Raw genomic sequence first — 25322 nt, forward strand, 5'->3', positions numbered from 1 at the left:
TTGAACCAATTCTTTTCCTTTTTTATTATTTTTTTTTGGCTACAGACGATGCACAAAGACCTCTAAAACAGGGCTATAGGTTTCGTCATGTCAGAGTTCCCTTTAAGCCACAGCCAGCTATTTTTTAGAAAATATTATCCTCAATACTACATAAAAAATAATTCTGGCCTCATCAATGTGCATATGGTCACACTATGGAGCCCTGTCCAATTGCTTAACCATGTAAATCCCATGGAAGAAGCAAAGGTGTGCTTTTTCATGTCATCCATTTTTATATAAATAATGACTGGTGGAATCTGTGTTTTTGGGCACTTGTGGTTAGATATATTTTAGGACCTGGTAAGGACCAGCAGATTTTTTTTTTTTTATCATGTCCTGATATGTATTAGGTGAGACCCATCTCTTCTCCTCAGAATAGAAACCTTTTCTGTTTTGCTGTTCTTATTTTTTATTTTTTTTAAAAACCTTTGGATCCAGTGGACCACTTCCAGTTTGGAAGAGGATAACTCTTTATGGGGTACAGTGCACTGTCACCTTTCACAGTTTCACTGTATGTTTGGTCAGGAGGGCTCGCAACATTATTTAAAAAATTTTAGTGCAAGTTACACCTCTGCAACCTTGTCCCGGGTTTGTATTACATTTTGCTGGTCCAACTGACAGGGGGGTAGGAAGCAAACTTCGAATAATCTTGCGGGAGGTATTTGCAGTGGAACCGTCCAAACCACTTTACTTTAAACCAGTTTAAAAACTATAGGTCTGTGCCACACTAAATGTAGTTTTTCAGTTTAGTATTGTACCGTAGGCCTAATTCTACAAAACTGAATCTTTGCATTGTATTTAGTGCCATAGGCATGCTTGTATTGCACTGTGGTATATTTATGGTTTTTATCAGTTTTGTCTTCTAAAATAAGTGTTAGTCTTAAGCTTACGTTAAAAAAAAAAAAAAATCAGCAGCTTTTTGATTTGCTCATTTGCAGTCAACCCCAGAGTTATAGACGCTTCTCCTCTCTCTTTTTGCAATGCCCAGTCTGACACCATTTGTCTAGCATAATTCACTAGAAATGGATGCCATCCCTTTTAGGAGTTGAAGGATATAGCTAGACAGCTACTCCCAGTGAATTACGCTAAACTACATTAACAGTGTCAGACTGGGCATTGCAAGCGCAGCCAAGAGAAAGGTAGGCACCCTCTTATCCAACTCAGAGGTCGACTGCAAATTGACTAATTAAAAAAAAAAAAAAAGGCATTTTCCTTTAACACTTCACTTAATTGAAGTTTTTTTCCACTTAATTTGAAGTACGATATTTTACTTTAATCTTTTTCGTTTGGTTGCCATTGCTGCCAGTCATCTGATATTTTTTTGGCTTTATTGAATATATATATTAAATATATATTGATAATATACATTTGTAAAAAACCTGTAAAATATATTTCTCTGCTGAATTTCTGGTGTGGTCATTTTATTGAAGGTGATTTGTTGCAAGAATTTAGGAGAGATCTGTAAAATGATATTTAACTCACCACATTATGAGAACCACCGACCACTGATCCTGTTGAAAGCACCGACCCCATCCTGGCACCTGCCCACTTCCCTGACTGCAGGTCATCGACAGACGAGACAGCAGCATAGAATCGGTTGTTTTATTGTGAAAGTTCCACGTTACCCCTTTTCCAGATGCGTACGAAGTCATAGTGGTGAACAACACAGCAAGAACTACACACGGTGTCCCATAAGAACAAGAATTCCACACAACCAAACAAAAAAAAGCAAATGCAATAAAATGGTAAAATGAAAGCTTCACTCAAAAGAAAGAATGTATTAAAATGGTCATTTATTACCACTTAAATATGCACCAATAAAATTTACCTTTTCCGTCAGCTGTGTCTGAACTACTAAAGTGTTTTAAAAAGCCGCCATGCAAGGCAACCCAGGATTCCGAACTGGGCTCAGGGGAAAGACAAAAAAAATAAATAAATCCTTGATATATTAACAATAAAACATGAGTGTTTAAAACGAAGAGCCTCCATTGGTCAGTTTGCCGATATCTGCAACACGATTGGGCAGTGTTGCGGGCCATGGTATGCCCCCCCCATACACAGTGCAGGATGGGGCACAACGAGGTCGACATTTTTCTGAATTTCCGACGGGCCGTAATGGTCAATGGGGCGCGTTCAGAAAGCCTTCGGCATCAGCAGGATCACACTGCTAAACAGTCCAAGTGCTCCACCTTCACTCATAAGAACGGCTAGTGTCACCTTCTGTCACATCCCTCCATTCCCCAATGCTGGAGCCTCGGCCTCTCACACCGGCGGCTGCCCATTGTGCCTCAGGCCAGTGTACGGCCACAGGAACTGCTGAATGGTCACCCAAGAATCACCGGGTCCGACGGGTGCCGCGTCCACTGCTGGCTGCAAGGCCACGCTGGCTAGGACAGCCAGGAGCGCCGCCAGCAGCACCGCCAACGCAACCGTAAGCCACAGACTCCGGCCGCCCTTGGGCACGACAGGCTGCGATGCCACCAACGAGGGTGAGGTCTGGTCTGGCCTGAAGGGAGAGAAAGATCTGAGTGTGGGCATCAGTCATGGGGCGATGGGGAGCGAGTGAGGAAGAGGAGGCATGGGTCAGTGGCAAGACGACATCAAGAGCACAAGAATCACAGAGCAGCCAGCGCCACCGGTGGCAGCACCCGCACCAACACGAGGACTGGAGGGATGGAAAGGAGGAGAGAAAAAAAGCGCTACGCTACGCTAACCCACACGTCGGCAGAGAGACGTCCCACTAACTTCATGGATGACATAACAAGCGACGGCATTTTGCTGCCCGACTTCCTCTCTGCATTCTCCTCCTTTTGCTCTTCAGTGAGGGACTGCCACTCGCTTTCGTACCTGCAGGCATTAATAACAACGCACGCTGGGGTAGGCAGCTTGAGGATCAAGCAGAGGCCATGCGGCAGTTTCCAGGCAGCAGCTCAACTTGCGGTGAGACAGTGTGCATGTAAATGGCATGAAAACGAAGTCTGCGATGGGAGAGACCGATTGTGCATGGAATTATTATTATTATTTTTTTTTTTATCAGCCTCTCGCTTCAGCCAGCCACAGTGATTCCCAGCCTGACACAGCAATGCATGCAAACGTGATGGAGATCGATCACGAACACGTTCCGCTCGTTTGAGGGGTTTGGTCAACTTCACATCCACAAGTGCTCTCCACTGGGAATCCTTACCCCTTCATCGAAAAAGAATCCTCACTCTTTGCCCAAGCGCAGGAGTTAACAACACGTTTTAGCGATGGCTGCAGACTGTTCTTCCCTGCCGTTTTCCTGTAACCATGGGAACAGCAGACAACCATTGACCTGCTTCAAGCAATGTAATGGTTTGCAGGAACGGCTTTAGGTTTTTGCTTGAATTGCTCCTGGGTGCCCATGAAGCTGTTTTAACACTATTATACAGAAACAAGCTACTGGTTTTGAAAGTAGAATACAAGATTAAGGACCCTTTTTTTCTAGGAACCTACTACTCGCAACCCACCTGAGAGAAATCCTGCAAAGCATTGATAAAGAACTTGGGTCGATTTTAGATCAATAATCCTCTCCAACCACCATTCAACACATACTAGAAATTCCCACTCGGCAATATGCTCCCAGTCAACCCAACATTAAACAAGACCTACCAAGAGTTTCTCCGGAGTGTTTCTGCTTCTGTGTCCGTCGTGTCGTGTGGCCTAGTCTGCAGGTGGGAAGAGATGGAGAAACCACACATCAGGCGTCTATTGGTCACGTGAAAATGCGCAAAGGCTAATATGCTTATGCTGTCATGACAAACCAAAACTGCAGCAAAGACTGGGAACATAAACCGATTAGCGTTTTCAATATGACATCCACGTTCTCACATTCATATGATGTCATTTTATGTTCAAGATGGAGACAACCACATGGATGGATGAATTGACAGATAAACAGGAGCTCACGGAAGGAGTGGTAAAGTGTAAATGGAGCGAGAAATTAAGCAATTCTTCAGAGCAGTTACTTGATACTTTCTAGTTTCTGCTCATACAGAACATTCGCTGACCCAGTCACCCACCTAAAATGGCGTTTAAATGCTTCAGCAGCTGTTACTCATCCTCAGAGTCTAGGGTTGCAAAATTCTGGTAACATATGGGCATCATCTCCATATACTCTTGGTAATTCCCATTGAAAGTTGAAAACTTTCAATATTTCTAAAATCCCCACAGCTTAACTTCCCATTGAATGGAAAGTTTCTGGAAAGTTTCCAGAAATTTACCGCCCCTTTGCAACCCTAATCGAGTCCAAGCTTCTTATTCCAATCCAATAAAGTAGGAGCTCCTGCCATAATCTGAGTGCTCAACACTGTTCCCAAGGTGTTTGGTTGATGAACAGGATGGCATCTTTCACCATGTCAGAGTTTGCGGGTCCTCCGCTGTTCCGGGGGATAACGGCAATACTGACGCGTCGTGTGGAGGGCTGATGAGAGGGGATTGAGCAGAGGTCAGTGGGGAGGGGTTACTATGGCGCTGTATCCAGCCTGAGACTGGTGTTCCACTCACTGCAGGCTGAACCTGCAGAAGAGCCACACAGGTGCCCACATGCTATTGATGTCTTTTATAAATATCCTAGTTACCTTGTAGTACTGAGATCCTGACATCTTCTTGTTCCGGAAGTCATCTGGAGGGGAACATGGAGGTACCATATTAGATGATACTGATACATTTTAATTCATTCATTCTTATGCAGGGCCACATTGGTCTGAAGCTTATCCCGGAAACAACAGATGCAAGGCAAGGAATAAACCAGGATGAGGGGCCAACTCATCGCAGAGCACTCATTCGTACACAGGATGATTTGGCAACCTTAGCGTAACCGTGGAGGGAAACTCCAAGATGTCAAGGAGAAAACATGCAAGCTCCCATGATGACATGGGAGAGCATGTAAACTAACATGTAGACACGTAACGGGGCTAACCAGGTTTTCAGAAAAGAACTGCTGTTCAGTCACCTCTTTCAAGAGAGCCAAAAGACCTCTCATTCTGTATGAGGGTCTCTTTCAGTTCCATCAGCTCAGCATGCTCTTTGGTGTACATTCTCCTCAGGTTCTCCACATGCTGGATCATCACCTCCACCACCTTGCTGACCCGGTTCTCCTAGAGGCACACAGGAATGACATCAGTTTCCAGTGCATTTACCCCTACAAGTCTTAATGGAAATCCCATTCGTCGCGTCCCCCGCCCTTCCCACCCCCAGAGTCCATCTCACAGCCTGGATACCAGACCTGGTGGATGGCCCCCAGCATCTCAGAGCGGGTGGACACTCGGCTCATTGATTGGATCAAGATGTCCAGGTTCTTGCCAAGCCTCTGGATGATTTCCATGGACTGGTTGTCATCCCCGCACAAGGGTATCAGAGCCTGCAGAAAATGGGCACCAACACCCAGTGCTAGACACTAATCTGTAGTCTTACCAAGAGATCTGCTTACCATGACTCTGCAATGTTCTGAAAGCATGTCAGGTGGACCGAACGGATCTGCTACATTTTTACCTCCACCTTTATGATGACCCATCAAGGTACCCCACATTGTTCCTGAGGGTGGTGCCCTGCTTTACTGACATACCAGGAGGAGTCCCTGGCAGCTGGAGACCTCCCTCTTCATGTTGTCCTCAGCCAGGTCACGAGACCGCTCCTCGAGGCGTAGCCGTTTCTCCAGGGTGAACATGTCACACTTGAAGCCCAGCGACAGCCGATGGAACTCGGTCTGGGTGAGAAGGAGCATGCAAACCCATAGTCCATAAGCAATATAACCTTAGCGATACACACTGAGAGGAGAAGCATGCCAAACGCACAACTTACAGGCCATGACAATCCAGCAACTATCCGAACCGACCGGTGTGGGGTAACATGACACAGGATATTTGAATCCAGCTTTTTTTTTCCTCCAACTCACCTCAATCTCCTTTTCACTCTGAGACAAACTGTGAGCAGAACAATCAATCGTAAGTGAGGGACAAAAAAAAACCACCACCATGAAATATTACTTAGAAATTTAATGAAAAATGTACAGAAGCGATCGGCACCAACCTGTCTTTGTCTTCTTCCTTGTTCTCGTCACTCGCGTCTTCGCCATTTAGTGGATTCTCACCTGTATGAAAAGAACGTCCTGCTGTTTAAAACTCACTGATCCACTAAAATTGTTACTCAAGTAAATTCATGCCTGTCCAAACTGAGAATAAACTTAAATCATTTTGCTATGAAAATAGAAGGTCCCGTACATATTTTCAGAGTAGTGCGTAAATCACGATACCATGTGGTACACAAATTACCTTCTTTTTCTGATGCTTCTCCCAGATCTTCCTGTGTGTTGTTCTCCTCAATAGCTTCCATGCTCCGTGAAAGTACCTGCCAGACCACACACACACACACACACACACACTTACATTTTCCTACAGCACACAGACCTTCTGGACCAGGGGTAAGCAACCCAGATCCAGCAGGTTTTCTATCCTACCTGATGAGTTACCGTTTACCCGAGATCAGGTTTGGTTCCTCAGAGAGCAGGTAGGATGAGGAATCTGCTAGATACTGACACTCCAGGATCAGTGTCACCTACCCCTGACCTAGACTTTAAACTCCCTGAGACTGTAAGAATCTTGTACAGCAGCTCAGATATTTATTCTGTGTCAATCAAGTTCTAAACACTGTGGTAACGCCCGGGTGATGCGTGCTACAGCTCTCCCCTGGCCAAAGTCAGATACCTTCTAACAAGCAGTGAAACTGGTCTTGAGGAGAAACACACACCTCCCCCCCCCCCCCCCCCCCAAGCAACCCACTCATAAGAAAAAGGTCATTTCCTTGATCAAACATGTGACTTGGCATGTACAGATGAACGGAGTATCACACAGTCCAAGCCTGGGTGACCCACGGACACGTACCATTTCCCTCTTAAACTTATTCCTCAGGTTCATGGAGTCTCGGAGTGCCTGTGGGCTCTGACCTCCTCGTGCTGGTGGCGACAGGCCATCATCTGCAAGGCATTGAAAAACGGGTTCACGAGCGCACAAACCCGATCAGGTCCCAAGCCAATGGGGAGACGACGACGATGCCGACCCGTCACGGCGCGATTCTCCGATGGAGGGAGAGGACCTCTGTAGATTGATGTCACAGGGCTACCATCTCCTCTGCCTGCCACCAGTTCAGGGGAAGCTGGAGAGAGAGACAAGGTGAGAGAGAGTGAATGAGCACTGACTGAGAATAAAGCAAGTGATTCATGAGCTAAGCCCAAGAATGATGTCAAACCACACCCCAGTGTGGGCGTCTCCTACCTGCTCTGCTCTTCTCTTCAGGAAGAACCTGCATAGCCTCCTGTCCCTTTCCTGGTGTCAGCGGCAGACTGTAGACAGTAGTGTGCCACATTAGCGCATTGCTATTCACTGAGCCACCGCACCATAGCACATCGCTACGCCTTTCCCCTATTGTCCCACTCCTAAGCTATAGTGTCACCGAATTGGGCCAATGCATTATTTCTGAATTAGCACATTGCTATGCATAGTTCTACTGTGAAACACATTATCAATATAGGGTGTGTTCAAACATCTTGAATGCCATTATATCGAACATTTCTCAACGAAGAAGAAAACCATGGAAATAAGGGGGTGGGGGGGGAATGGGACATCCAGCGAGTCACTTTTATAAACTAACCTTGATAAAACTTCCATAAAATACCATGAAAATCAGACTGCATGATGCGCATTACAGCAGATCAGGTAACAACACTCACCGATCCGCCGTGACACTGCTGGATGGTACCTGGTCCACAGGTGACTGCTAAACAAGAAGAGTGAAGAGATATGAAAGCTGGGCCAGGCAGCAGGCAGACGAGACAGGAAATCTTCAAGCAGTACTCAGACCCACCACCAGGGGGAGAGGAGACCATGCTCAGAGCTTCATAAATTCCACAACTTTATAACACACAAACTTACCTCTAGGCAACTGAACTTACTACATTGTCCCACGCTGTTACTGATAAACCTGCTTCTGATAATGGCATACCATTACCTGTAATCCAGTCGGAAACACAGGCTTCTTTTTATCATGATTAGTTGCTGATAGCGTTAATTCCTGGAAAACGGTAGCAGGGACGGTGATCCAACGGTGACCAAGTACACAGCATCACACATGGAAAACGCCACATTACACCGTACAGCCCAGCTCCATATTTAAAGCAAAATTTTTTTTGCTACATTTGCCGTAAATGTAGCAAAACGATAGTTAAGTATCAATTAAAATTTGCAAAGTGCGACAAAACTCGCCTGATGCCAAAACGCCTAGTGAGCCGGCAGAGCGTGACGGGAAGATGCGACGCGGATGCACACACAGCCCTGCGGCGACATGAACACGACACCCCGTACCTCAGAGCCCACGGCACGCCTGCGAGGAGCCCGGCGCACACAGCGAGCTGGTCCCAGCCCGCGGTCCTCCAGAAGGTGCAAGCTGACGCCTCCATAGCACAACGCTAACCGCTCAGCCCCCCACGCGCCATACTTACATAAGACACCGTTACGTAAAGTTTTAGCCGAGCTTCTGCAGGCTGAGACCCCCAGCGGCTTCAGCACAGCAATGTGTCTGGCTCCGACTCGTTCAGCCTTTAACCCATTAATGCCATTAGCAGTATGGTTAGTTAGCTGATGAAGACCAGCGGGCAAGGTCTCCCATAGCAGTCGCCCCAACTGCTGACTAAGGAGAATCAGATATAATGTACATTATTACTGCAGACATAAGTCATTTAAACCAGGGGCAAAGTAACCAGGGGGATAGCAGAACATATACCCTCAATATGTAAATGCAACTTCATTTGTGTGCCGCCGCCCCAAAAAAAAAAAAAAAAAAAAACCCTTTGCATTGTGCCCTCCTCCAATATCAATCTCCGCCTTATCCCCTTGCCCAAACCTTTGCTTCTCAGCGAGTAATATACTTCAAAACGCAGTAAACTTACAAACTCTGATAGTGCCTCCTTCCTACAATGCACACTGGTCCCAACAAAGGTCAGAGGTCACAGAGCAACATCTCTTTAGTGCACACTAACCGCTTTACCCTCATCTATTCTGAAGGCTACCTCAAACTGACAGACACTCCAGTAGTACCACCCAACTGGAATCTGCACGCATGCATGGTACGCAGGCCACCCGGCACTTCCCGTCTCCTAGCGACCAACCCGGCTTGAACGCGACTCCCACCAGCCTGCTTACCTCGGAGAACCCGACTCGGACTCCATGACAAGCCTGACAGCACCACCTGTGGCAGGGTCATGTGAGGGGCTTACTTTTCAGAGCAGAAGTGAAAAGCATGTGGCATTTGATAGTTTGAGAGGGGAAAAAAATGTCAAAGAAGGTTGAGAGAATGCCAGACAGGATGAGGGCGGAGTATGACAGCGCCTCACTGACGATTTTGAAGGAAACCTCTCCTCTGACCTGGTTATCGCTCATGCCGGGGGCAGTGGTATCCTCCTTCCTGATGGAGTCCTCCCCCTCCTCCTCCTCAGGCGGACAGGCTCCTTCACGAGTCAGGACCGGACGGGACCTGGTAAAGAGGGCAGAACCGCGCAGGGATGAGGTCCGGATCGGGCCGGAGTGCTGGAGCTGAGGAACCTGCCAGGGACTCCGGCAAACTCAGGCGACTGACGCAGCCCAGTCCCCGCGCTCCCCATGCTCACGCAAATGGGGGAAGTCAGCCACCACGCTACACCACCCAATCTGAAGGGGCACCACACCTCGTTTGGGTGTGCAGAACGCATCGCTTTGCATTGCAAAGTCTGCCAGCAGGCAGGCAGGCAGGGAGGGAGGGAGGGATATGGCCCACATAATTACCACACGGCCTAAATGCAGCATCTGTTGCTCAGCACAAGTCTGAATCAGACATTACATAAGCTTATCGCCTTCCGCTGATGTAACGCTGCCTGACATTTAAGTAGAAACTTTACAGACCGTACAGCAGGGACAGGTTGGACAGTTTGGATGAGTGCAACAGTCACCCCCACTTGGGTGGGACATACCCATCCAGCAGCGTCAGGTCCTGCAAGGAGCCCCCCTTCGGCAGGGGAAGCCAAACACGGGACGGGGGCAGCAGCAACTCCAGGGTCAGTGCGTCTGAAGGGCGGCAGGCCGTATGCAAATAGCGTTAATTAAGTGCCATAGACCAACAACTGATGTATGGACAGGAGCAGAAGGCCTTACTGATGAGATGGAAGTGGGAATGTGGACGAAGAGAGTGATCAGAGATCACCCCCGCAGTCCAAGCAGCCCGATGGGTGGAGTCCTCAGGGCTAGTGCATTCTGGTACGCCATCTTCTGGCTGTGGAACACCGATATTACTGATAGGGACAGGCAGAGGCGTACGACAGAGGGTGATGGGGAGGGAACAACTTAAATTAAAGGTCTATATATTGGGGGGGGTGAACTAAATGAAATATTGGGTTTACACGCTACCTTGTCCCCCTGGTTCCTACACCCCTGGGGATTGACCTGCCGTCAAAAATAGGTCAAGTTCCCTGAACCCATGGCTTCAATATATACGGATCCTTTAGCGTTTTGGACCAATTTGTAATTCCTGTGAGTGAGCATTAAGTAGGACAAGAGGGCTGGATCGCAGCAGTGTCATGGAAGCCTATCTTTCTAGCAGCAGAGCTCCTGGTCAGCGTCCACTCATCTCACAAACCCTCCCACTACACCATGGGAGATGCGTTTGCTCAGGGCAAAACAACCCAGCGAATAGGTCAGCATTCATTTGTTTAGCAAATTTATGAGCCAGCGAGTCCCACGTGAGGGAAAGTGTGCGGGAGAATAGTTTATGTAGGAGTCTCTCTCATAGTCCCTTTGGGATCAGCATGGAAGTCACACCTGCGGTCTCTCATCAGCCCGGGGCGGTCACTCCTCCTACACCTGGCACTGTGGTGAGGGGACCATGTAGACAGGAAGTCTGATAACCGCATCGCTCACAAACACACACAACAAAAATCACAGCCAAATCTCCTGACCCCAAGAAAAGAACATTTTGAACCAAAACAACCTCCCCCCATTAAAAATGACCATCTTAGAAGCTGGAAGTCACAACAGATATGTAATACTGAACAACTAAGTAGTCATAGGATTCATAGGAAAGTCGAGTATTTATGTACCAAAAACACCGGCACTCACTTTGAGATCCACACTGCGTCTTCGGAGACCGTCCTTCACCATTCCTACACTTGCTGAAACAAAAAAGCGAGAATGAAGTTTGAGTCCCAGAGCCGGTTAAATGCAGGCGTAGTTTTTGACGTCACAAACGTGGGGTCCAGTGACCATGCTGACCACGCGACTCAGAGTAACCCCCGTCCCACCTAACACAGGACAACGGTGCTAGGAGCTCAAGTGGAACATCTGAGCTGACGTATCTGAACATTGACACCACCGAGGATGAAGTTTGAGTGAGATAATAAGGTATCTGCTTCTCAGGTCTTTAGCAGAACCACAAAACGGGACAATCCAGCCTGAGGACACTCACCCCAGAACAGAACTACTGAAAACCAGCTCTCATCCACACTGTTCTGTGCCACTGCCATCCCATAATACACCCCACACATGGCCATATGGCGGGACACTTGAACAGCGGGTAATAAAATATGCACATCTGTGATGCTGTGAATTTAACAGAAAAAGCATAGAAGTTTTCGGAAGATATTTGAACAATTGGCTTTAAGGAGGCAAACATTGATAAAGTGATAGAGCAGCCGTTGCACTAGTTGCCCAGGGAAATACATGTGGGGGCGGGGCACTGGCCCCAGCTGAAAGCTGATTGGCCCTTGCATTCCCTGTCACTCACCGATTCAAAACTTATGATTGGCTAATAAGATTGGTCCTCTGTATCAATTAAAGCTCCTCTTTTGCCCCCTTTAAATAAAAAATAAAAACCACACACAATAAATCCTTAGAATCTGCTGGGATCATGACACTGAAGGTGGTGGCTGTCGCAGAGAGGATAATACTCACCTTCCAACACTCGCCTGGAGCCCTGTCCAAGAGGCACTGCCAGGGCGAGAGGAAGGCTGGCTTGCAGCTCTGCCCCCCACAGGCCCCCAAGGTCCATCTGCTCATCTTCATCCAAAGCGTTCATCTCCTCATTCCGTTGTCCGAGCAAATCATCTTCTGCTTCACACACAATGATCGCTCCTTCCTCGCCCAGAGCGTGGGCGCCGGACCCTCCGGAGACCTGAGGGCCGCGCAGTAAGTGTTAGTCAGTTTTCTAATCCTAAGTGTTTTTTTTTTTCGTCTGCAAACTGAACAGGAAGTACAAGATGTGTGGAGAAACATGAAAAAGAACTTCAGAAACAAAAGGGGAGACTGAAGTGGCACGAGCGTCCTCACTGGCCGCCCGCGCATCCTGCACAGCCCACCGAGTCCTCTGGAGTATCAAACACCTCCCACCCGTTTGTTCCATTCCGCTGGTCCGCTTCTCTAATGCACTTGAGTCCCCCCTATCCATCACGATGCCAGTGGCTGTATGAGACCTATGGCAGCCTTTCCGTATCAGGATGAAGCGCCATGAGGATGAGGGGTAGCTACCCTTTGCTCTGCGATGGGCTGCTAACACAGGCTAACAAACTGACTGCCTACTCCCTGGCAAATTCCTTCTTTGCCCTGCATCTAGCCATCGCATGTCAGCTTTGGTTTATTTGTATTTTAGCATCATCATTATCATCATCATTCCCAAACCCATGTAAAACTGACCTGAAACAGATCCTCCTCCGTCTGTGAGCTAGCATGAGTGCCCTCTGGTGGGGAGCAGTCCTCAGTTTGGGAGCTGGCTTCGACACCCATTTGTGGCAGGTCCTCCTCGGTCTGGCAGCTGACATCGATTCCCTGCCTTATCGGGTCTTCAGTTTGGCAGCTGGTCTCGATGCCGTCCCATGGGACGGCCTCTGTCTGGGAGCTGCTATCGATACCCTCCTGTAGCAGGTCCTCTGTCTGAGAGCAGCTGTCGACGGCTTGCCGCGGTCGGCCCTCGGTCTGGCAGCTCGCGTCGCCGGTCTCCCGCCGGGCATCCTCGGTCTGGGAGCTGGCATCTGCGGCCTCCTGATCGGACATCTGGAGTTGGGCCAGTTCGTCACGCAGCTGCTGTTTCTGACTCTCCTGTTCTTGGACCCTGAAAGACATGCTTTGCTCAGACACACGGGACCGGAGGAGAGAGACCGATGAACCCAGAGCACCAAATAAGAGGGGAAAAAAAAAACGCCACTGGAACAATAGATTACACATCTGAGGAAACAGAAGAACAAGGGATAGAAGGGAACAAATACGCTCTTACCTTAAGTGGTGTTTATGAAACAATGAAGTTCCGAAGGCCTGACATGAGGCTCCATCCCTCCCAGTCCACACCACCCACACAGCACAACATCCAGACCCCAAAACAAAGACCCAAGGCAGCCAGTGAATCCTATGACCGGTAGCAAACTAAGGATCCCAGCCTCTTCTACCTCCCACTATACCATATCAAGCTGGGAGTGGGAACATGCCGCCAGCATCACACGTGGCTCACAAATGATGACACAAGACCTGAAGGCCCAATGCAGGAATTACAGTCACAGCCCGATTTAACTTAAAGTGGGTCAGTCCAGTCAGCGACAGTCCAGCAATCATCCCGCCGTCCATTTGGAAGGCCCATGTCCCCCAACCTTACATGCAAGTCACGGTAGTCCTACTCTCCTCCACATGCAAGCGTCTTGCCTCTCGACTCTCCCACTAAAAGAATCGCCACCCCCCCCCCCCGCATGTTCCTGAAGACTCCCCCTCCCCCTCCCCCTCCCCCCTCACCTGACTGACAGGTGCAGGATCTCAGTGCGGGACCTGCGCATGTTGCTGGCCATCTTGATGAGCTCCTTCTCCAGCGATGCGGTGTACTCTTCCAGCTGCTCTATGCTGCGCGCCCAGTTCCTCCGCCTCTGCTCCAGGTCCACCTGCAGGCTCTGCGGCGGGACGGCGGACGGCTTCAGAGGCGGCCGGCCCGTTCTCCGAAAGCTTCCCAGGTTACCAGAACCGCTCTGTCAGGGGGAGCGACAGCTTCCCCTGCTGCAGCTCCATCTAGCCTGCTGCCCACTACAATGGCCAGTTATGCAATAGCCCAGGCAAGGCAACCCAGCTACTGGGAACCCTGGGATCAGCCTTTTACATAATCCTTAAATAACTGGGTACGAGCGCAGAACGTGTCAAGCGGAATGGAACGGATAAAAATCACTGGAGAGGAATCCGACAGGTCGAAACGTGGTCAGCAAAGTGTGGATCCATGGACATTCTAATGACGCATTTTACCAAAATGAATACATCTCCGAATTCAGGAAAAAAAATAAAAATAAACACCAGCCCACGCAGTTCATTCACACTTCCACAGACAATAGTCTTTGCAGCGAACCCAAGAAGAGCGGCATTCACTAGCCATCTGGCTGTGCGCTCGCTTAGATAGACACGAGGAAATCGGGAGAGACCGGTGCTCCATGGGCGAGGATGTGGATTTCTGGACCGAAGGGTAAAACAGGTAACAAGTCCTGAGTCCCCAGACATCAGGAAACATCAGTAAATATCAAGCTGTATAAGTGGATCTGGAAAATCAAATCAATCCATCCATCCTCTACTGCTCACCCAGGTTCTGGGTCATAGTAACAGTAGTCTGAGCAAGTATGCAGAGACCCCCCTCTCCTCCGGGGGATACACTAAGGCGTTCCCAGGCCAGCCAAGAGATATAATCTCTCCAGCATGTCCTGGGTCTGCCCTGAGGATCCAGGAAATAGTTTTGAGTAAATGGGTGGCGCCCACACACACACACACACACACACACACACACACACACACACACACACACACACACACACTAACCTGCATCTTCCTTTCCCAGCCACTGTCCAGTTGTGTGTAGGTCTCGAAAAGCCCCTTCACTGCACTCAGGACTGTATAACTGTCCTCTTTAAAGTCTTGATTCTGAAACCACCCCACCCCAGCACAGACACAAAGTCAGTTGTCTTCGAAGAATCGCACTTCATTTAGACTATACGTCCCAGCTACATCACATATAACCCTATATATCCCATGATCTTCGAGCTGGACCATACCAGTTTGCTGATGACAGCCTTAAACTCAAGGGACATCTGTTCAGGTGTAGGTCCCTGGAGGAGCAGGAGAACCTCCCGATCCAAGGTCTCATCCAGTGAGGAGGCGAAGGAGGAGTGCTTTTCCAGGACCTGGGGAGAACCAAGATATGTGAGCCGACCAGAACATGCTGGTTGCACGTGGGAGGTTGCAGGAGGTACAGGGATGACCTTCGGCTACCCAAGTAGCCCAGGATGCGTCGCTGACCTCAGGTTTCCCTTGAGCGAGAGCCAGCTCTGCCTGCAGAGACCCCGAACTCATCTGGTTGAGCCTGTACGCCACCGACAGGGACAGACTGGCACTGCCGAACAGACAACATGCGAGGTCTCAGTGTCTGCATGCTGGGGAGGGAGACGGTGCCCACTTGGAAGAACAAGGGCAGACACTTACGCCCCCAAATCGGGCAGCATCATCTGCATCTGGCTCTCTAGCCTGGCTTTGTCTGCTCTCAGAACCTGGAACCAGTGAGGAACACACACACACACACACACACACACACACACAGTTTCAAGGGTATCATAGAAAAACCCAGACTGAAGACTGTTCCTCAGCTTAGTATTCTTATTATTAAAAATTGATATAAAAGAAAAAACCTCACACTAGATCTTCAAAGGGAAAATTCACAGAGAGAAAAGACGAGCTGCTTCTAAGGCAGGATTCCCCTCCCCCCCCCCGATTCAAAACCGGCATCCACAGGCTCACCTCAGTGACTGAGGAATACTCAATGATAGCTGCCTTCAGCTCCTCGATTTGCTGATTTCTCTGTAGAGGAAGGACATCTAATTTACGGTCAGACGAGCCAAACAGCCATTTATAGTTTGAGGTGCTAAAAAATAAAATAAATAAAGAGGCAGTAGGTGGCACAATGATAAGGAACTGGACAGACCTCTCAGTGAAAGAAATGATCACATTAGCAGGAGAAACCTATAAATAAATCCTGGCAAGTTGTTTTAAATATTTTCAGTTCATTTGATCTTCAAATGCAGGATAAACTAAACACACCAAGCGCAGCCAGCTGTTAGACATGAACATAAACAGGTTCTGATCTCCCTACAGTAAGGATCCCAGCACATAGATGGCCTACTGTGCGGAAAGGAAAGGCCAGACAGACACCAAGCAGAGACAAGCTGCCTGGGCATCTCTGGCATCATCCCAAGCAGACCATAGTCACCGCTCGCACATTCTGATTGGCCCGTGACGCGGTACTGGATAAGCTGATGGATGGACATCCTGACTGGAAGGTGGATGCTGACCTCCAGCACCAATGCATCCTTCTCATTCAGGACTCCATCAAACGCGTGGATCTGCACCTGGAAGAGGAACATGGCACCTTCATGCAGAACAATCCCGGAGGCTCAAATTATTCTCACTTTCAGTGCACAAATTCTGTGCTTTCGTTAGCAAATCTTCCAAGACATGGTTTTATACACAAGTATCCCACAAATATTTCCCGTTTACCATGGTTGACCAAATTAGCCTATATAATGATGGCCCATAAAGACACAAGTCTGACAAGACCACCATCTTGCGCCATATTCCTGTCAAAAAAGATGCTTATTTTGCACCTAGATTTGACCCACACAGAATAGATTAAATCTTTGTTCTTTTGCTTCACACAATATACGATCAGCCAAAAACACAGACTCACTTGGAGATCAGTATTGAGGTCACACAACTCAATAATCTTCTTTTGAAGATCATCACTTTCCATGGTGATCTTAAGGTTCTGGTTACAAACCAGAGGGGGTTGGGAAAAATCAATGGGTTTTTAAGCCAAGAAAACTACAGCATGTACATAACATCTATACAGCCATTTAACCTTCAATACTACATACAGTAGTATAACATTTATGTTCAGTTATGTTTATTGCTACTGACAACCACGTAATATTCGCTTAGCGAAGATCAGAGTGGAATTAAAGTGCCTCCTCTTGAAGAGATGCAATCTTTGAAATGAGGCCTTGATTCTCCTCCTCCTGCAATAGAAGAGGAGCGATGGTGCACTTACATGCTTATTCAAAAAGCACAGGGTGACGGCAGCATGGAAACACGACTTGGCACAGAGCTTGGTCCCAGTTAAAAGCCTGACCTTGCAGTTTACAAGTAAAGGCCTTCTTACAATATGCAGAAGACAGCTGGGTCTCACAACCCTGGTCCTTGAAACCAATCATACGTTATCAAGCGTAACAAAACAATGTCTCATAAATGCATGTTTGAAACCAGGGTTGCAGACACAATGCTCCTTATTAATCCACGAGCTGAAGGCCCAACATCACTGTACAGAACTCGCTAGCAGCGCCCCAGCGTTCGAATGGTGAACCAGTCACGACCGGAAACTTACGGTCTGCTTACTCTGGGCCGACACCCGGGCACGGCCCTCCTCGGAGGCACTGAGAGTAGCCTTCATCACCTCCACCTCCTCCTTCAGCAGCTTCTCTTTCTGGGCTGACTGCTGACCCCTGCTGGCCGGATGGGGGAGGACAGTTTACCCAGTGCCACGTCAGTCACCGTCAAGTTAAAGCAAACAAAACAAAAGAAAGAAATGGTCCACGTGCTCTGACCATGCAGGGCATTTAAGATGTCGGCCATGAAGATGGTCAGCGCATGATCAGCCTGCATTTCACAAAGTTCCTCATAACAGCCAGTCAATACTGCAATTTAGGCTCCCTGCAGACCCCTCCCAGAAACTACAGGACAATCCTGAAAGCTCATCATCTCCTACAGGAATTAGGAACATCCTTGCCAGCTAAATCCTCTAGGGTAAACATGGAAGCCATAGGCGCCAAAGTTAGGTAAGAGCCCAGGGTCACATGGAGACCTGGACGAGTCAGAACTAGGGAAGTTGTCCTGGGATTCATGGGCAGAAGCCGGGTGCAGAAATGGATGAGAGAGAGGATGTACAATTTGGCCTGGGCCTGGAGCTCTTCGTTCTCCTCCATGAGTTTCTGGTTTGATTCTTCCATGGCCTCCACGGCCTGCTTCAGCTTCCTGACCTCCTCTTGGAGCTTCTGGTTGTTGAACTGCAGGTCAGCCACACAGTACACCAGGTCAGATGTCTCGCTGGGGACACGGAGAGCAGCACGTCAGCCTTGCACACCATCCTCCACCACCACAGGTGTAGGCATTCAGCTTTGGCCAATGTGCTGGTCATAACCACAAGGGTATATATTCGCAATAAATCCACTTGCAAGATCTCTCTCTCTCACACACACACACACACAATCATATTAGAACTTTTATATTCAAAGACCCAAGTGGAGATATGATTCTAATAGCTGGATGCCCTTTTCAAACTGATCAGAGTCAGGGCCCGCCCAGCCATTATGGGGACCTAAGCAATGTCTGATTAACCTAGCTGTCATTTATCATCATCATCATCATCATCATCATCTTCCTCCCCATTCTGACAGGCTCCAAGTTAAAATATCTCAAAGCAACACCAAGGTTCTCTCTCATACCGAGTCTCTTTGTCAGTCTGCATCTTGGACTCCACAAAGCAGAATGGCGGGGGGCGGGGGGCAAAACTTAGTCAGTGTTGTACTCACAGATCACCCCGAGAAGCCTCGCCCCCAAACGCCTCCAGGCTGCCAGAGGTCATGTTCAGCAGTGCTGATCGCCTGGCTGCGTGGGGACCGGAGCAGAGGGAGGGAGACCCGGCATCAGGGGAAGAACACACTTCACTGTCAATCACAGACACTTGGCTGATGCCTTTCGACAAAGCTGCTTACAACAGCATCAAGCTGACGTCTCCAATGATTTATGTTTTAATTTTATTGTCAAGGAACCCTTCAAACTTACAGCTGCGGAACATAGATGGGAACTAGGCCATTAAACACTTGCATCCACTCTGAACTTGAGCTCAAGTACATTTAATTTAACTCCCCCATGATTTATAAAATCAGCTACATGAGCAGATGCCTTATCTACAGGTGAAGAACCACCCCCCCCCCCCCCCATCTGCCTACTACCCTTGTGTACATAACCAACCAGCCATCCAAATAGCAAATCTGACTCAGAACATACCAAACGAATATCTTAAATTTACCTGACAAGCTGTCTTTGAGTTTCACCGATTCCTGTGTCAGGTCTTCTGGAGTGCTGTCCCTGATGCGAGGGGAACAAGCATTATTTAATTCTACAGACGTGAAAAACCTAAATCAGGATCTGACAAGCAAGTGATAACACACAAACTCACACGAGAGAGAGAGAGTGTGAAAGAGAGAGAGAGAGTTACTGCAGCATCTCGGCCACGGCTTCGAGCACCGTGCTGTTCCGGAACCCTCCAAATCCACCAAACCCACACTAGCAGCCTGTGCAGTGCGTCATCACACCCCCCATGTGACAGCTAAGCAATACGCTAGCAGTCTCTGAACCAAGTACCCCCTCAAGGAGACACCCAGCCCACTGGGCCTGCCGACTGCCCCTCCGTACGTACCCCTGGTTGCGGCAGTCTTCGATCCACTCCTTCATGATGGCGTGGTAGGTGTCCAGGTCGATGGAGACGTCTTTGCGCTCCGGATCCAGCATGTTGCAAAGCTCCTCCAGGCCGCTGTCCTCGGAGCCACGGCTGGTGGTGTGCCGCAGATAGTCCACGAGGCAGGACACGTACACTTTGCCTGGAAGGAGAGGCCGGAGTTAGTGGCATCGCCACGGCAACTCGCCGGAAGTCATCCCACTGCGGGCTGCTGGCATGTGCGTCAGACGAGGGGGGCGGCAAGAACTTCTAACATGCACCACCCACGCCACTCTGAATCATGCGGGGCGCACGGGGACCGGCGGAACCGAACGGAACCCAAAAAGCTGCCATGGCAACATGGACACTGGGAAAAAAAAAAATGAGATGGACACTGTTGCTGAGTTGGACAGTTTCTCTCCACCGGCGCAGGTTCCCCGCCGATTCATACGACACATCCCACGCAGCAAAAAAAAAAAAAAAGACCTGTGTGTTTGGGACGGAATGACAATGAGCCGCTTCACACCTGAACGCGCCTCGTTGGCACGTACCTCTACGCTGCGTGTCACAGGCGTGAAAGATGGTGTCCAGCAGATCCTCTTCACAGATGAGACTGACTTCCGCCATGGACTCCTTCCGGCCCTCCGAGGGGCACAAGGTACCTGCGCAAGGTAATTGAGGGGATGTGGGGGGGGTAAAGAGGCATGGACCCCCTCCAGAAACCCTCCTTCATTTGATGTAACGATGCTTTTGTTCCAAGACACTTACAGAATGCAACTTCTAAATGTAGCTTCTCTAGCAAAACACTCAGAGGCCACAGACTGAGGAAAACACACAAGTCCCAGAAGCAAGAGATCTGGCTGTGTGGTACATGACAGTGTTTCTCAGACCGGTCCTTGGGGACCCCCCTCCCCCCCAGATGGTCTACATATTTACTCCCTCCCAACTCCCATGGAGATTGGGAGCGAGCAAAAACGTGGACCATCTGGGGGGGGGGGGGGTCGTCCCCAAGGACTGGTCTGAGAAAAACTGGAATCTGAGACACCGGCCTGGAACGAGAGCAGAAGTAGCTTCTCACCATCTCCCATGGAGAGTCTCTTCACCACGAGTGCGGGGTAGCTTCCCCCACCATCCTGTAGGTTGGAACTGTCCGTGGAACAGAAGTTCAGGTTGTAGGAGAGCATGCCGGGGGTGGGACTCTCCAGAGGGTCCCCGTCAGATAGCCGGCCCCCCCGCTTGGTGTAGGTGGTGCAGCGGGAGAAGCTGAAGAAGCCATCGTTGGTCTGGGCAGCGGGGGTGGAGCAGATTCGTGACCATGGCCCCCCCTCGCTGGGCCCCCGGCGGTCAACCAAAGCGCTGGTAATGGTATAGGTGGTGTTGGTAGGAGTGGCCAAGTAAGATGGGGTGTGCATGACTCCGGGGGAGCCAGTGGGGGTCAGCAGGTCTGCATCGTGAGGCGTGCATGGTGTCCCGGGAGTGGAGGGACTGGGGGGCTCGCTGTCGCTGCGGACGGCACGCTTCTTCAGTATCGCCTCCAAGTTGTGGCGCAGGCCGCACTGCGGACTGTCATAGCTGCGCGAGCGGAACTTGGGGATCTGGAAGGGAGAATTAGCCTCCTGGTCGTGGCGCTGGATGGTGCGCAGCTTCCGGCATATGCTGTCCACCGGGTTGTGCCTCCTGGGCATCACACCCGTGTCCATCGCTGGGAGGCTGCTAACGAGGGAGGCAGCGTGAGGGACACACTTACACACCGCGGTTGGGGTTTACAGTGAAACACACATGCACAGCGGGACAAACGAGCTATGAACTAAGATGTATACATTTATCACACAGATCCGTCCACAACGCCGGTTTTAATGCTAAGAGCACCATTCTTAACTTACGATAGTCAAGCAACCTGTTTTTTTTTTTTTTTTAAATCAATGGCAGCCGGTGCTACACTATAATTAATTAATATAATTAAGGTATAAGGCAAGTCAAGTTGCCTTCTAAAGACGTGAAACATTTCAGATGTTCCTGAACATCTTCCTACGCAACTAGAACGAATGGATCCATGATGATAATGGGCAGGTTTGAGCCGCTGAGTAATTTTACAAATCCCACAGTTTCGCTCACTGTTCGGCTCATCAAAACTCGTTTACCTCATTTAAACTACTGAAGGGATTTACAAATGAAGAGGAGAGACTGAAATATCATAAAGACTTCTAGCTTTGCTCACCAGATTAATTCTTGCTACAACACCACCAAAATTTCTTAGGTACGAAAATAATTTCCGTATATTAGAAATACCTTTATTATCCCGAGTTATCCTTCGTTTACGACTCAACACTACGTGGTGGTTTGAAGGCTGCCCTCAGTTCTTTTTTTGTTATTTTTGTTCGCTTTTTCGGTTTTTTTCCCCTTTTCTTTTCTTTTTCCAAACAAACGCAGGCTCCTGCCGGGAGTTCAAAGGAGCGCAGCAGGCTGACGCGTGCTTTTTAAGGGCGCTCTTACGCTATAGAGCTGCAGCTGCGTAACATCCATGCAGCAGTGCGCCTCGGACATGACCGCTGTCATGTGCATTATTACCGGATCTCCGCAAGCGCTCAGCATTTGTAATGCCGAATAATATCTAATTGTGTGGCTAGAAATTATGTAACGGCGCTTCTGTTCCATGTCTAATTTAACGTCGCCCCCGAGTGGAAACTTTGAATTCTACATTTAGTCCCACGTACTCTGAACGAGTGCCTTTCACCTGTACTAGATCACATCCTGATTTGTTGCCTTAGCAGACCCGTTAATTAATCAGATTTCATTTACTCTTATGAATGATATTTACAATGGCTTTGCATATACGAACAGTTTCAAGCCACTGATGCACTAATAATCATACGTAGGTACATGCAGTTACGTAGCTACAGTGATGTGAATGAAAAATTACATGTGTTACCCAAAGCTTAATATAGTTGATTTATGCACCGCAAACGACAATACCAAGTCATTAAAATGAATCATACTGTTCCTAGTAGCTCTTATAATTCTGTTACACTACCTGTGAACAGAATCTTGCAAACTATCCTATTTTTATATTGTATTTGTCTAGATTTAAAATTAAATATAAGTAATAGGCACACAGTATGAAAAATTAAGAAGGGTTTAGCTGAAGCCCCACTTTACTTTTTAATGCCAGAGTGCTGACTGGTGCAAAGAACTCGGATATCAAGGCTCTGATAGGGTCTTCTCAAGGACACTGTATTAGGGTGAAGTAGCACAGATTAGCATTAATTGTTTTATGATTCAGGAATGAGGCCTCATTAGTCACCCACTGACCTGACTTTTGCAGTTGGTTTGCTGGCCCAATTTTATGGGTTATGATGAAACTGCGACTAACCTTTCCCCCTGCACTGATTCACTCCAAGATCTCTAAAATTTATTGGACTGAAACTCATGTTGTAAACATCTTCGGCTCTTTAGATGCATGCACACACCACACATGGACTCCTCACACCCCCCACATGGACTATTCACATGGACTCCTTACACCTCCTCACACAGACCCCTCACCCCCCACACATGGACTCCTCACACCCCCCACATGGACTATTCACATGGACTCCTTACACCTCCTCACACAGACCCCTCACCCACCCACACATGGACTCCTCACACCCCCTCACACAGACCCCTCACCCACCCACACATGGACTCCTAACACGGACACCTAACACACTGCCTGCCTCCCTACACCCCCCCCCCCCCCACACACACACACCTGAACTATGAACTGAATTCTACTTTGCACTTTTGCACTTTACAGATCGGTCTTATATGCAGCTACATGCACAAAACACACCAACGTCACATGTACAGACGCTCTCAGATTACCATGCTCCCTGTTACTATATTTTGACATTACGATGGGTAAATGTTTTTCACTTTCAGTACATAATTCAATAAATGAAAAGAGATATTCAACATTTTATGATGAAATAGACTTTGTGTTAATGATTTTGCCCAACTGTAGGCTAATGTAAGTACTCTAAGCCTGTTTAACGAAAGCTAAGCTAGGCTATGATGTTAGGGTTAGGTGCATTAGGTTAAAATTAATTTTCGCCTTACAATATTTTCACCTTACGACAGGGTTATCGGAACGTTACCCCAATGTAACCCAGGGAGAGGCAGCACTGACATACTGTCTCAGAGTTACTGTTTTTTTTATAGAATAACTGTATTGTATTTGTATTGAACTGCTGCTGCTCTTATGCACATATAATACACATAATTACATGGAACATTTACACAATTTATGAATGTCAAAAATACCTTGTGTACATTGTGCATTTGTACTTGTTTAGAGTTTATATATATGTGTGTGTGTGTGTGTGTGTGTGTGTGTGTGTGTGTGTTTTATAAACTGTAGAATCTGGAGCCACCCCATCATGTCGTCCCTCGTCTCACTGTACAGTATATATGTATATAACTGAGATAACAATAACATGTACTTTGACTATAGCTTGCACCTTGAAGATAATGTGTGAAGATTTCGTAATGATTTTGAATGGTCAGAAGGAGTTACTATCCCACTACTCCCCTGATAAGGAGATGATGTACCGCGATGTATTGTAAGCACTATTCAAACCGATTACATTAATATGTCACCACATAACTTTCCCTAAGCCCAACCCCAGTCCGTTTCGAGGTCAGTTACCCTATAGACCTTGTCTAGCATTATAATCTTTGCCTGGTTGCTTAGCACAGCCTTTCATCCAAGGCTTACTGTTTTACCCACCCATACAAGTGGATATTTACTCGTGACACCGATGCCAAGGTGACACCGATGCCAAATTGAGGTCAAATACCTTGTTTCAAAGTAACAAGCGTATTACATTCTGATTGTCAAGACACAAGGTCAAGAACAGTTGATAGAAGTTGGAACTTTTATGAATGAAAATCCTGATATAAAATATGTATCTAATACTAGCGTCCTTCACCGTTCATTTCCTGGGCTAGGGAAGTTACTCGCAATCCATTACAGACGGAGATGGAAAGTTCAGGTCCAGAAAGTATAAATACCACCAAAGTTTTTATTTGAAGCAACAGTTGAATCAGTGGCAGAACAACTGTATAATGGACTCCCCCCCCCCCCCATTCTAAATTCACACCTATGACCTGCCTATGCCTGTTGCAGCAGTTGCAGATAATGAAATTTAAGTAGCCTCCAAATATCATATCCATCATGCACTGGAGTAGTTAGCAAATTCCACATACTTTTTTCATTAAATATCCACCTCTGTGATATAGTTTGAATACAAAACGTTAAACTATTACATTTTGAAATTGTTTTAAGTATTACACCAATTTTGATTAATTTATCCATTTATTTGTTTTTGTTGACTCCAACCATAATGAGGTTGTATACATAAAAATTACAGATATAAAAGTAGCATGTCAGGAATTCACATTATATGCATGACATCTGTGATTTAACTCTCACAACTGTTGCATGCATGTGAGAGATCTGCAGTTAGAGCAGGATCTTGCTGTCCTACCTACTGGGCCTGAGTATAAATAGTGACAGAAGACTCCGCTGGTTGTCTGAAATGAAACCTTAATCTGGATTTTTACTTCTTGGACCTGAACTTTCCACCCCCCTCTGTAATGGATTACTTTTGTGAGTAGCTTCCCAACACGGACTCTTTCACGTTTGGCCCAGTTGT

The 25322-nt window shown here is 47.9% G+C and overlaps 1 protein-coding gene across 6 annotated transcripts; it reads right to left on the reverse strand.

Annotated features, from left to right (window-relative positions):
• Positions 1–1627: 1627 nt before the first annotated feature.
• Positions 1628–22309, reverse strand: LOC125747214 (lymphoid-restricted membrane protein). 6 transcript variants are annotated; one of them, XM_049022157.1, is made up of 39 exons: positions 21916–22302; positions 20705–21336; positions 20178–20288; positions 19609–19789; positions 19219–19277; positions 18719–18794; positions 18075–18233; positions 17515–17632; positions 17099–17149; positions 16822–16899; positions 16427–16483; positions 15876–15935; positions 15564–15628; positions 15381–15474; positions 15137–15265; positions 14904–15005; positions 13848–13999; positions 12765–13179; positions 12027–12246; positions 11196–11248; positions 10236–10353; positions 10055–10148; positions 9474–9582; positions 7784–7830; positions 7329–7396; positions 7114–7209; positions 6939–7030; positions 6330–6405; positions 6088–6148; positions 5954–5981; positions 5624–5764; positions 5285–5419; positions 5012–5156; positions 4638–4681; positions 4412–4480; positions 3670–3725; positions 3224–3319; positions 2785–2886; positions 1628–2545 (listed from the first exon to the last, which is right to left on the reverse strand). In XM_049022157.1, the coding sequence occupies exons 2-39, from the start codon at positions 21324–21326 to the stop codon at positions 2302–2304; spliced, it is 4623 nt and encodes a 1540-aa protein (XP_048878114.1). In that variant the 5' UTR covers positions 21327–21336; positions 21916–22302; the 3' UTR covers positions 1628–2301. The 6 variants fall into 6 exon arrangements, 5 of the variants coding, with proteins under 5 accessions (XP_048878114.1, XP_048878122.1, XP_048878109.1 ...); XM_049022165.1 differs by having other exon boundaries at positions 7784–7827; positions 20705–21339; XM_049022152.1 differs by having other exon boundaries at positions 20705–21339.
• Positions 22310–25322: the final 3013 nt, after the last annotated feature.

Source organism: Brienomyrus brachyistius, chromosome 1 (genome assembly GCF_023856365.1).
Source record: "Brienomyrus brachyistius isolate T26 chromosome 1, BBRACH_0.4, whole genome shotgun sequence".
Taxonomy (NCBI): domain Eukaryota; kingdom Metazoa; phylum Chordata; class Actinopteri; order Osteoglossiformes; family Mormyridae; genus Brienomyrus; species Brienomyrus brachyistius.

Coding starts and splice junctions, on each gene's coding strand:
- LOC125747214 (XM_049022157.1), bottom strand. CDS start 21,326: ATGGACACGGGTGTGATGCCCAGGAGGCACAACCCGGTGGACAGCATA. Junction 7,031..7,113: donor GGAGAATCGCGCCGTGACGG/GTCGGCATCGTC, acceptor AATGCCTTGCAG/ATGATGGCCTGTCGCCACCA. Junction 6,149..6,329: donor AGAAGCATCAGAAAAAGAAG/GTAATTTGTGTA, acceptor CTTTTCATACAG/GTGAGAATCCACTAAATGGC.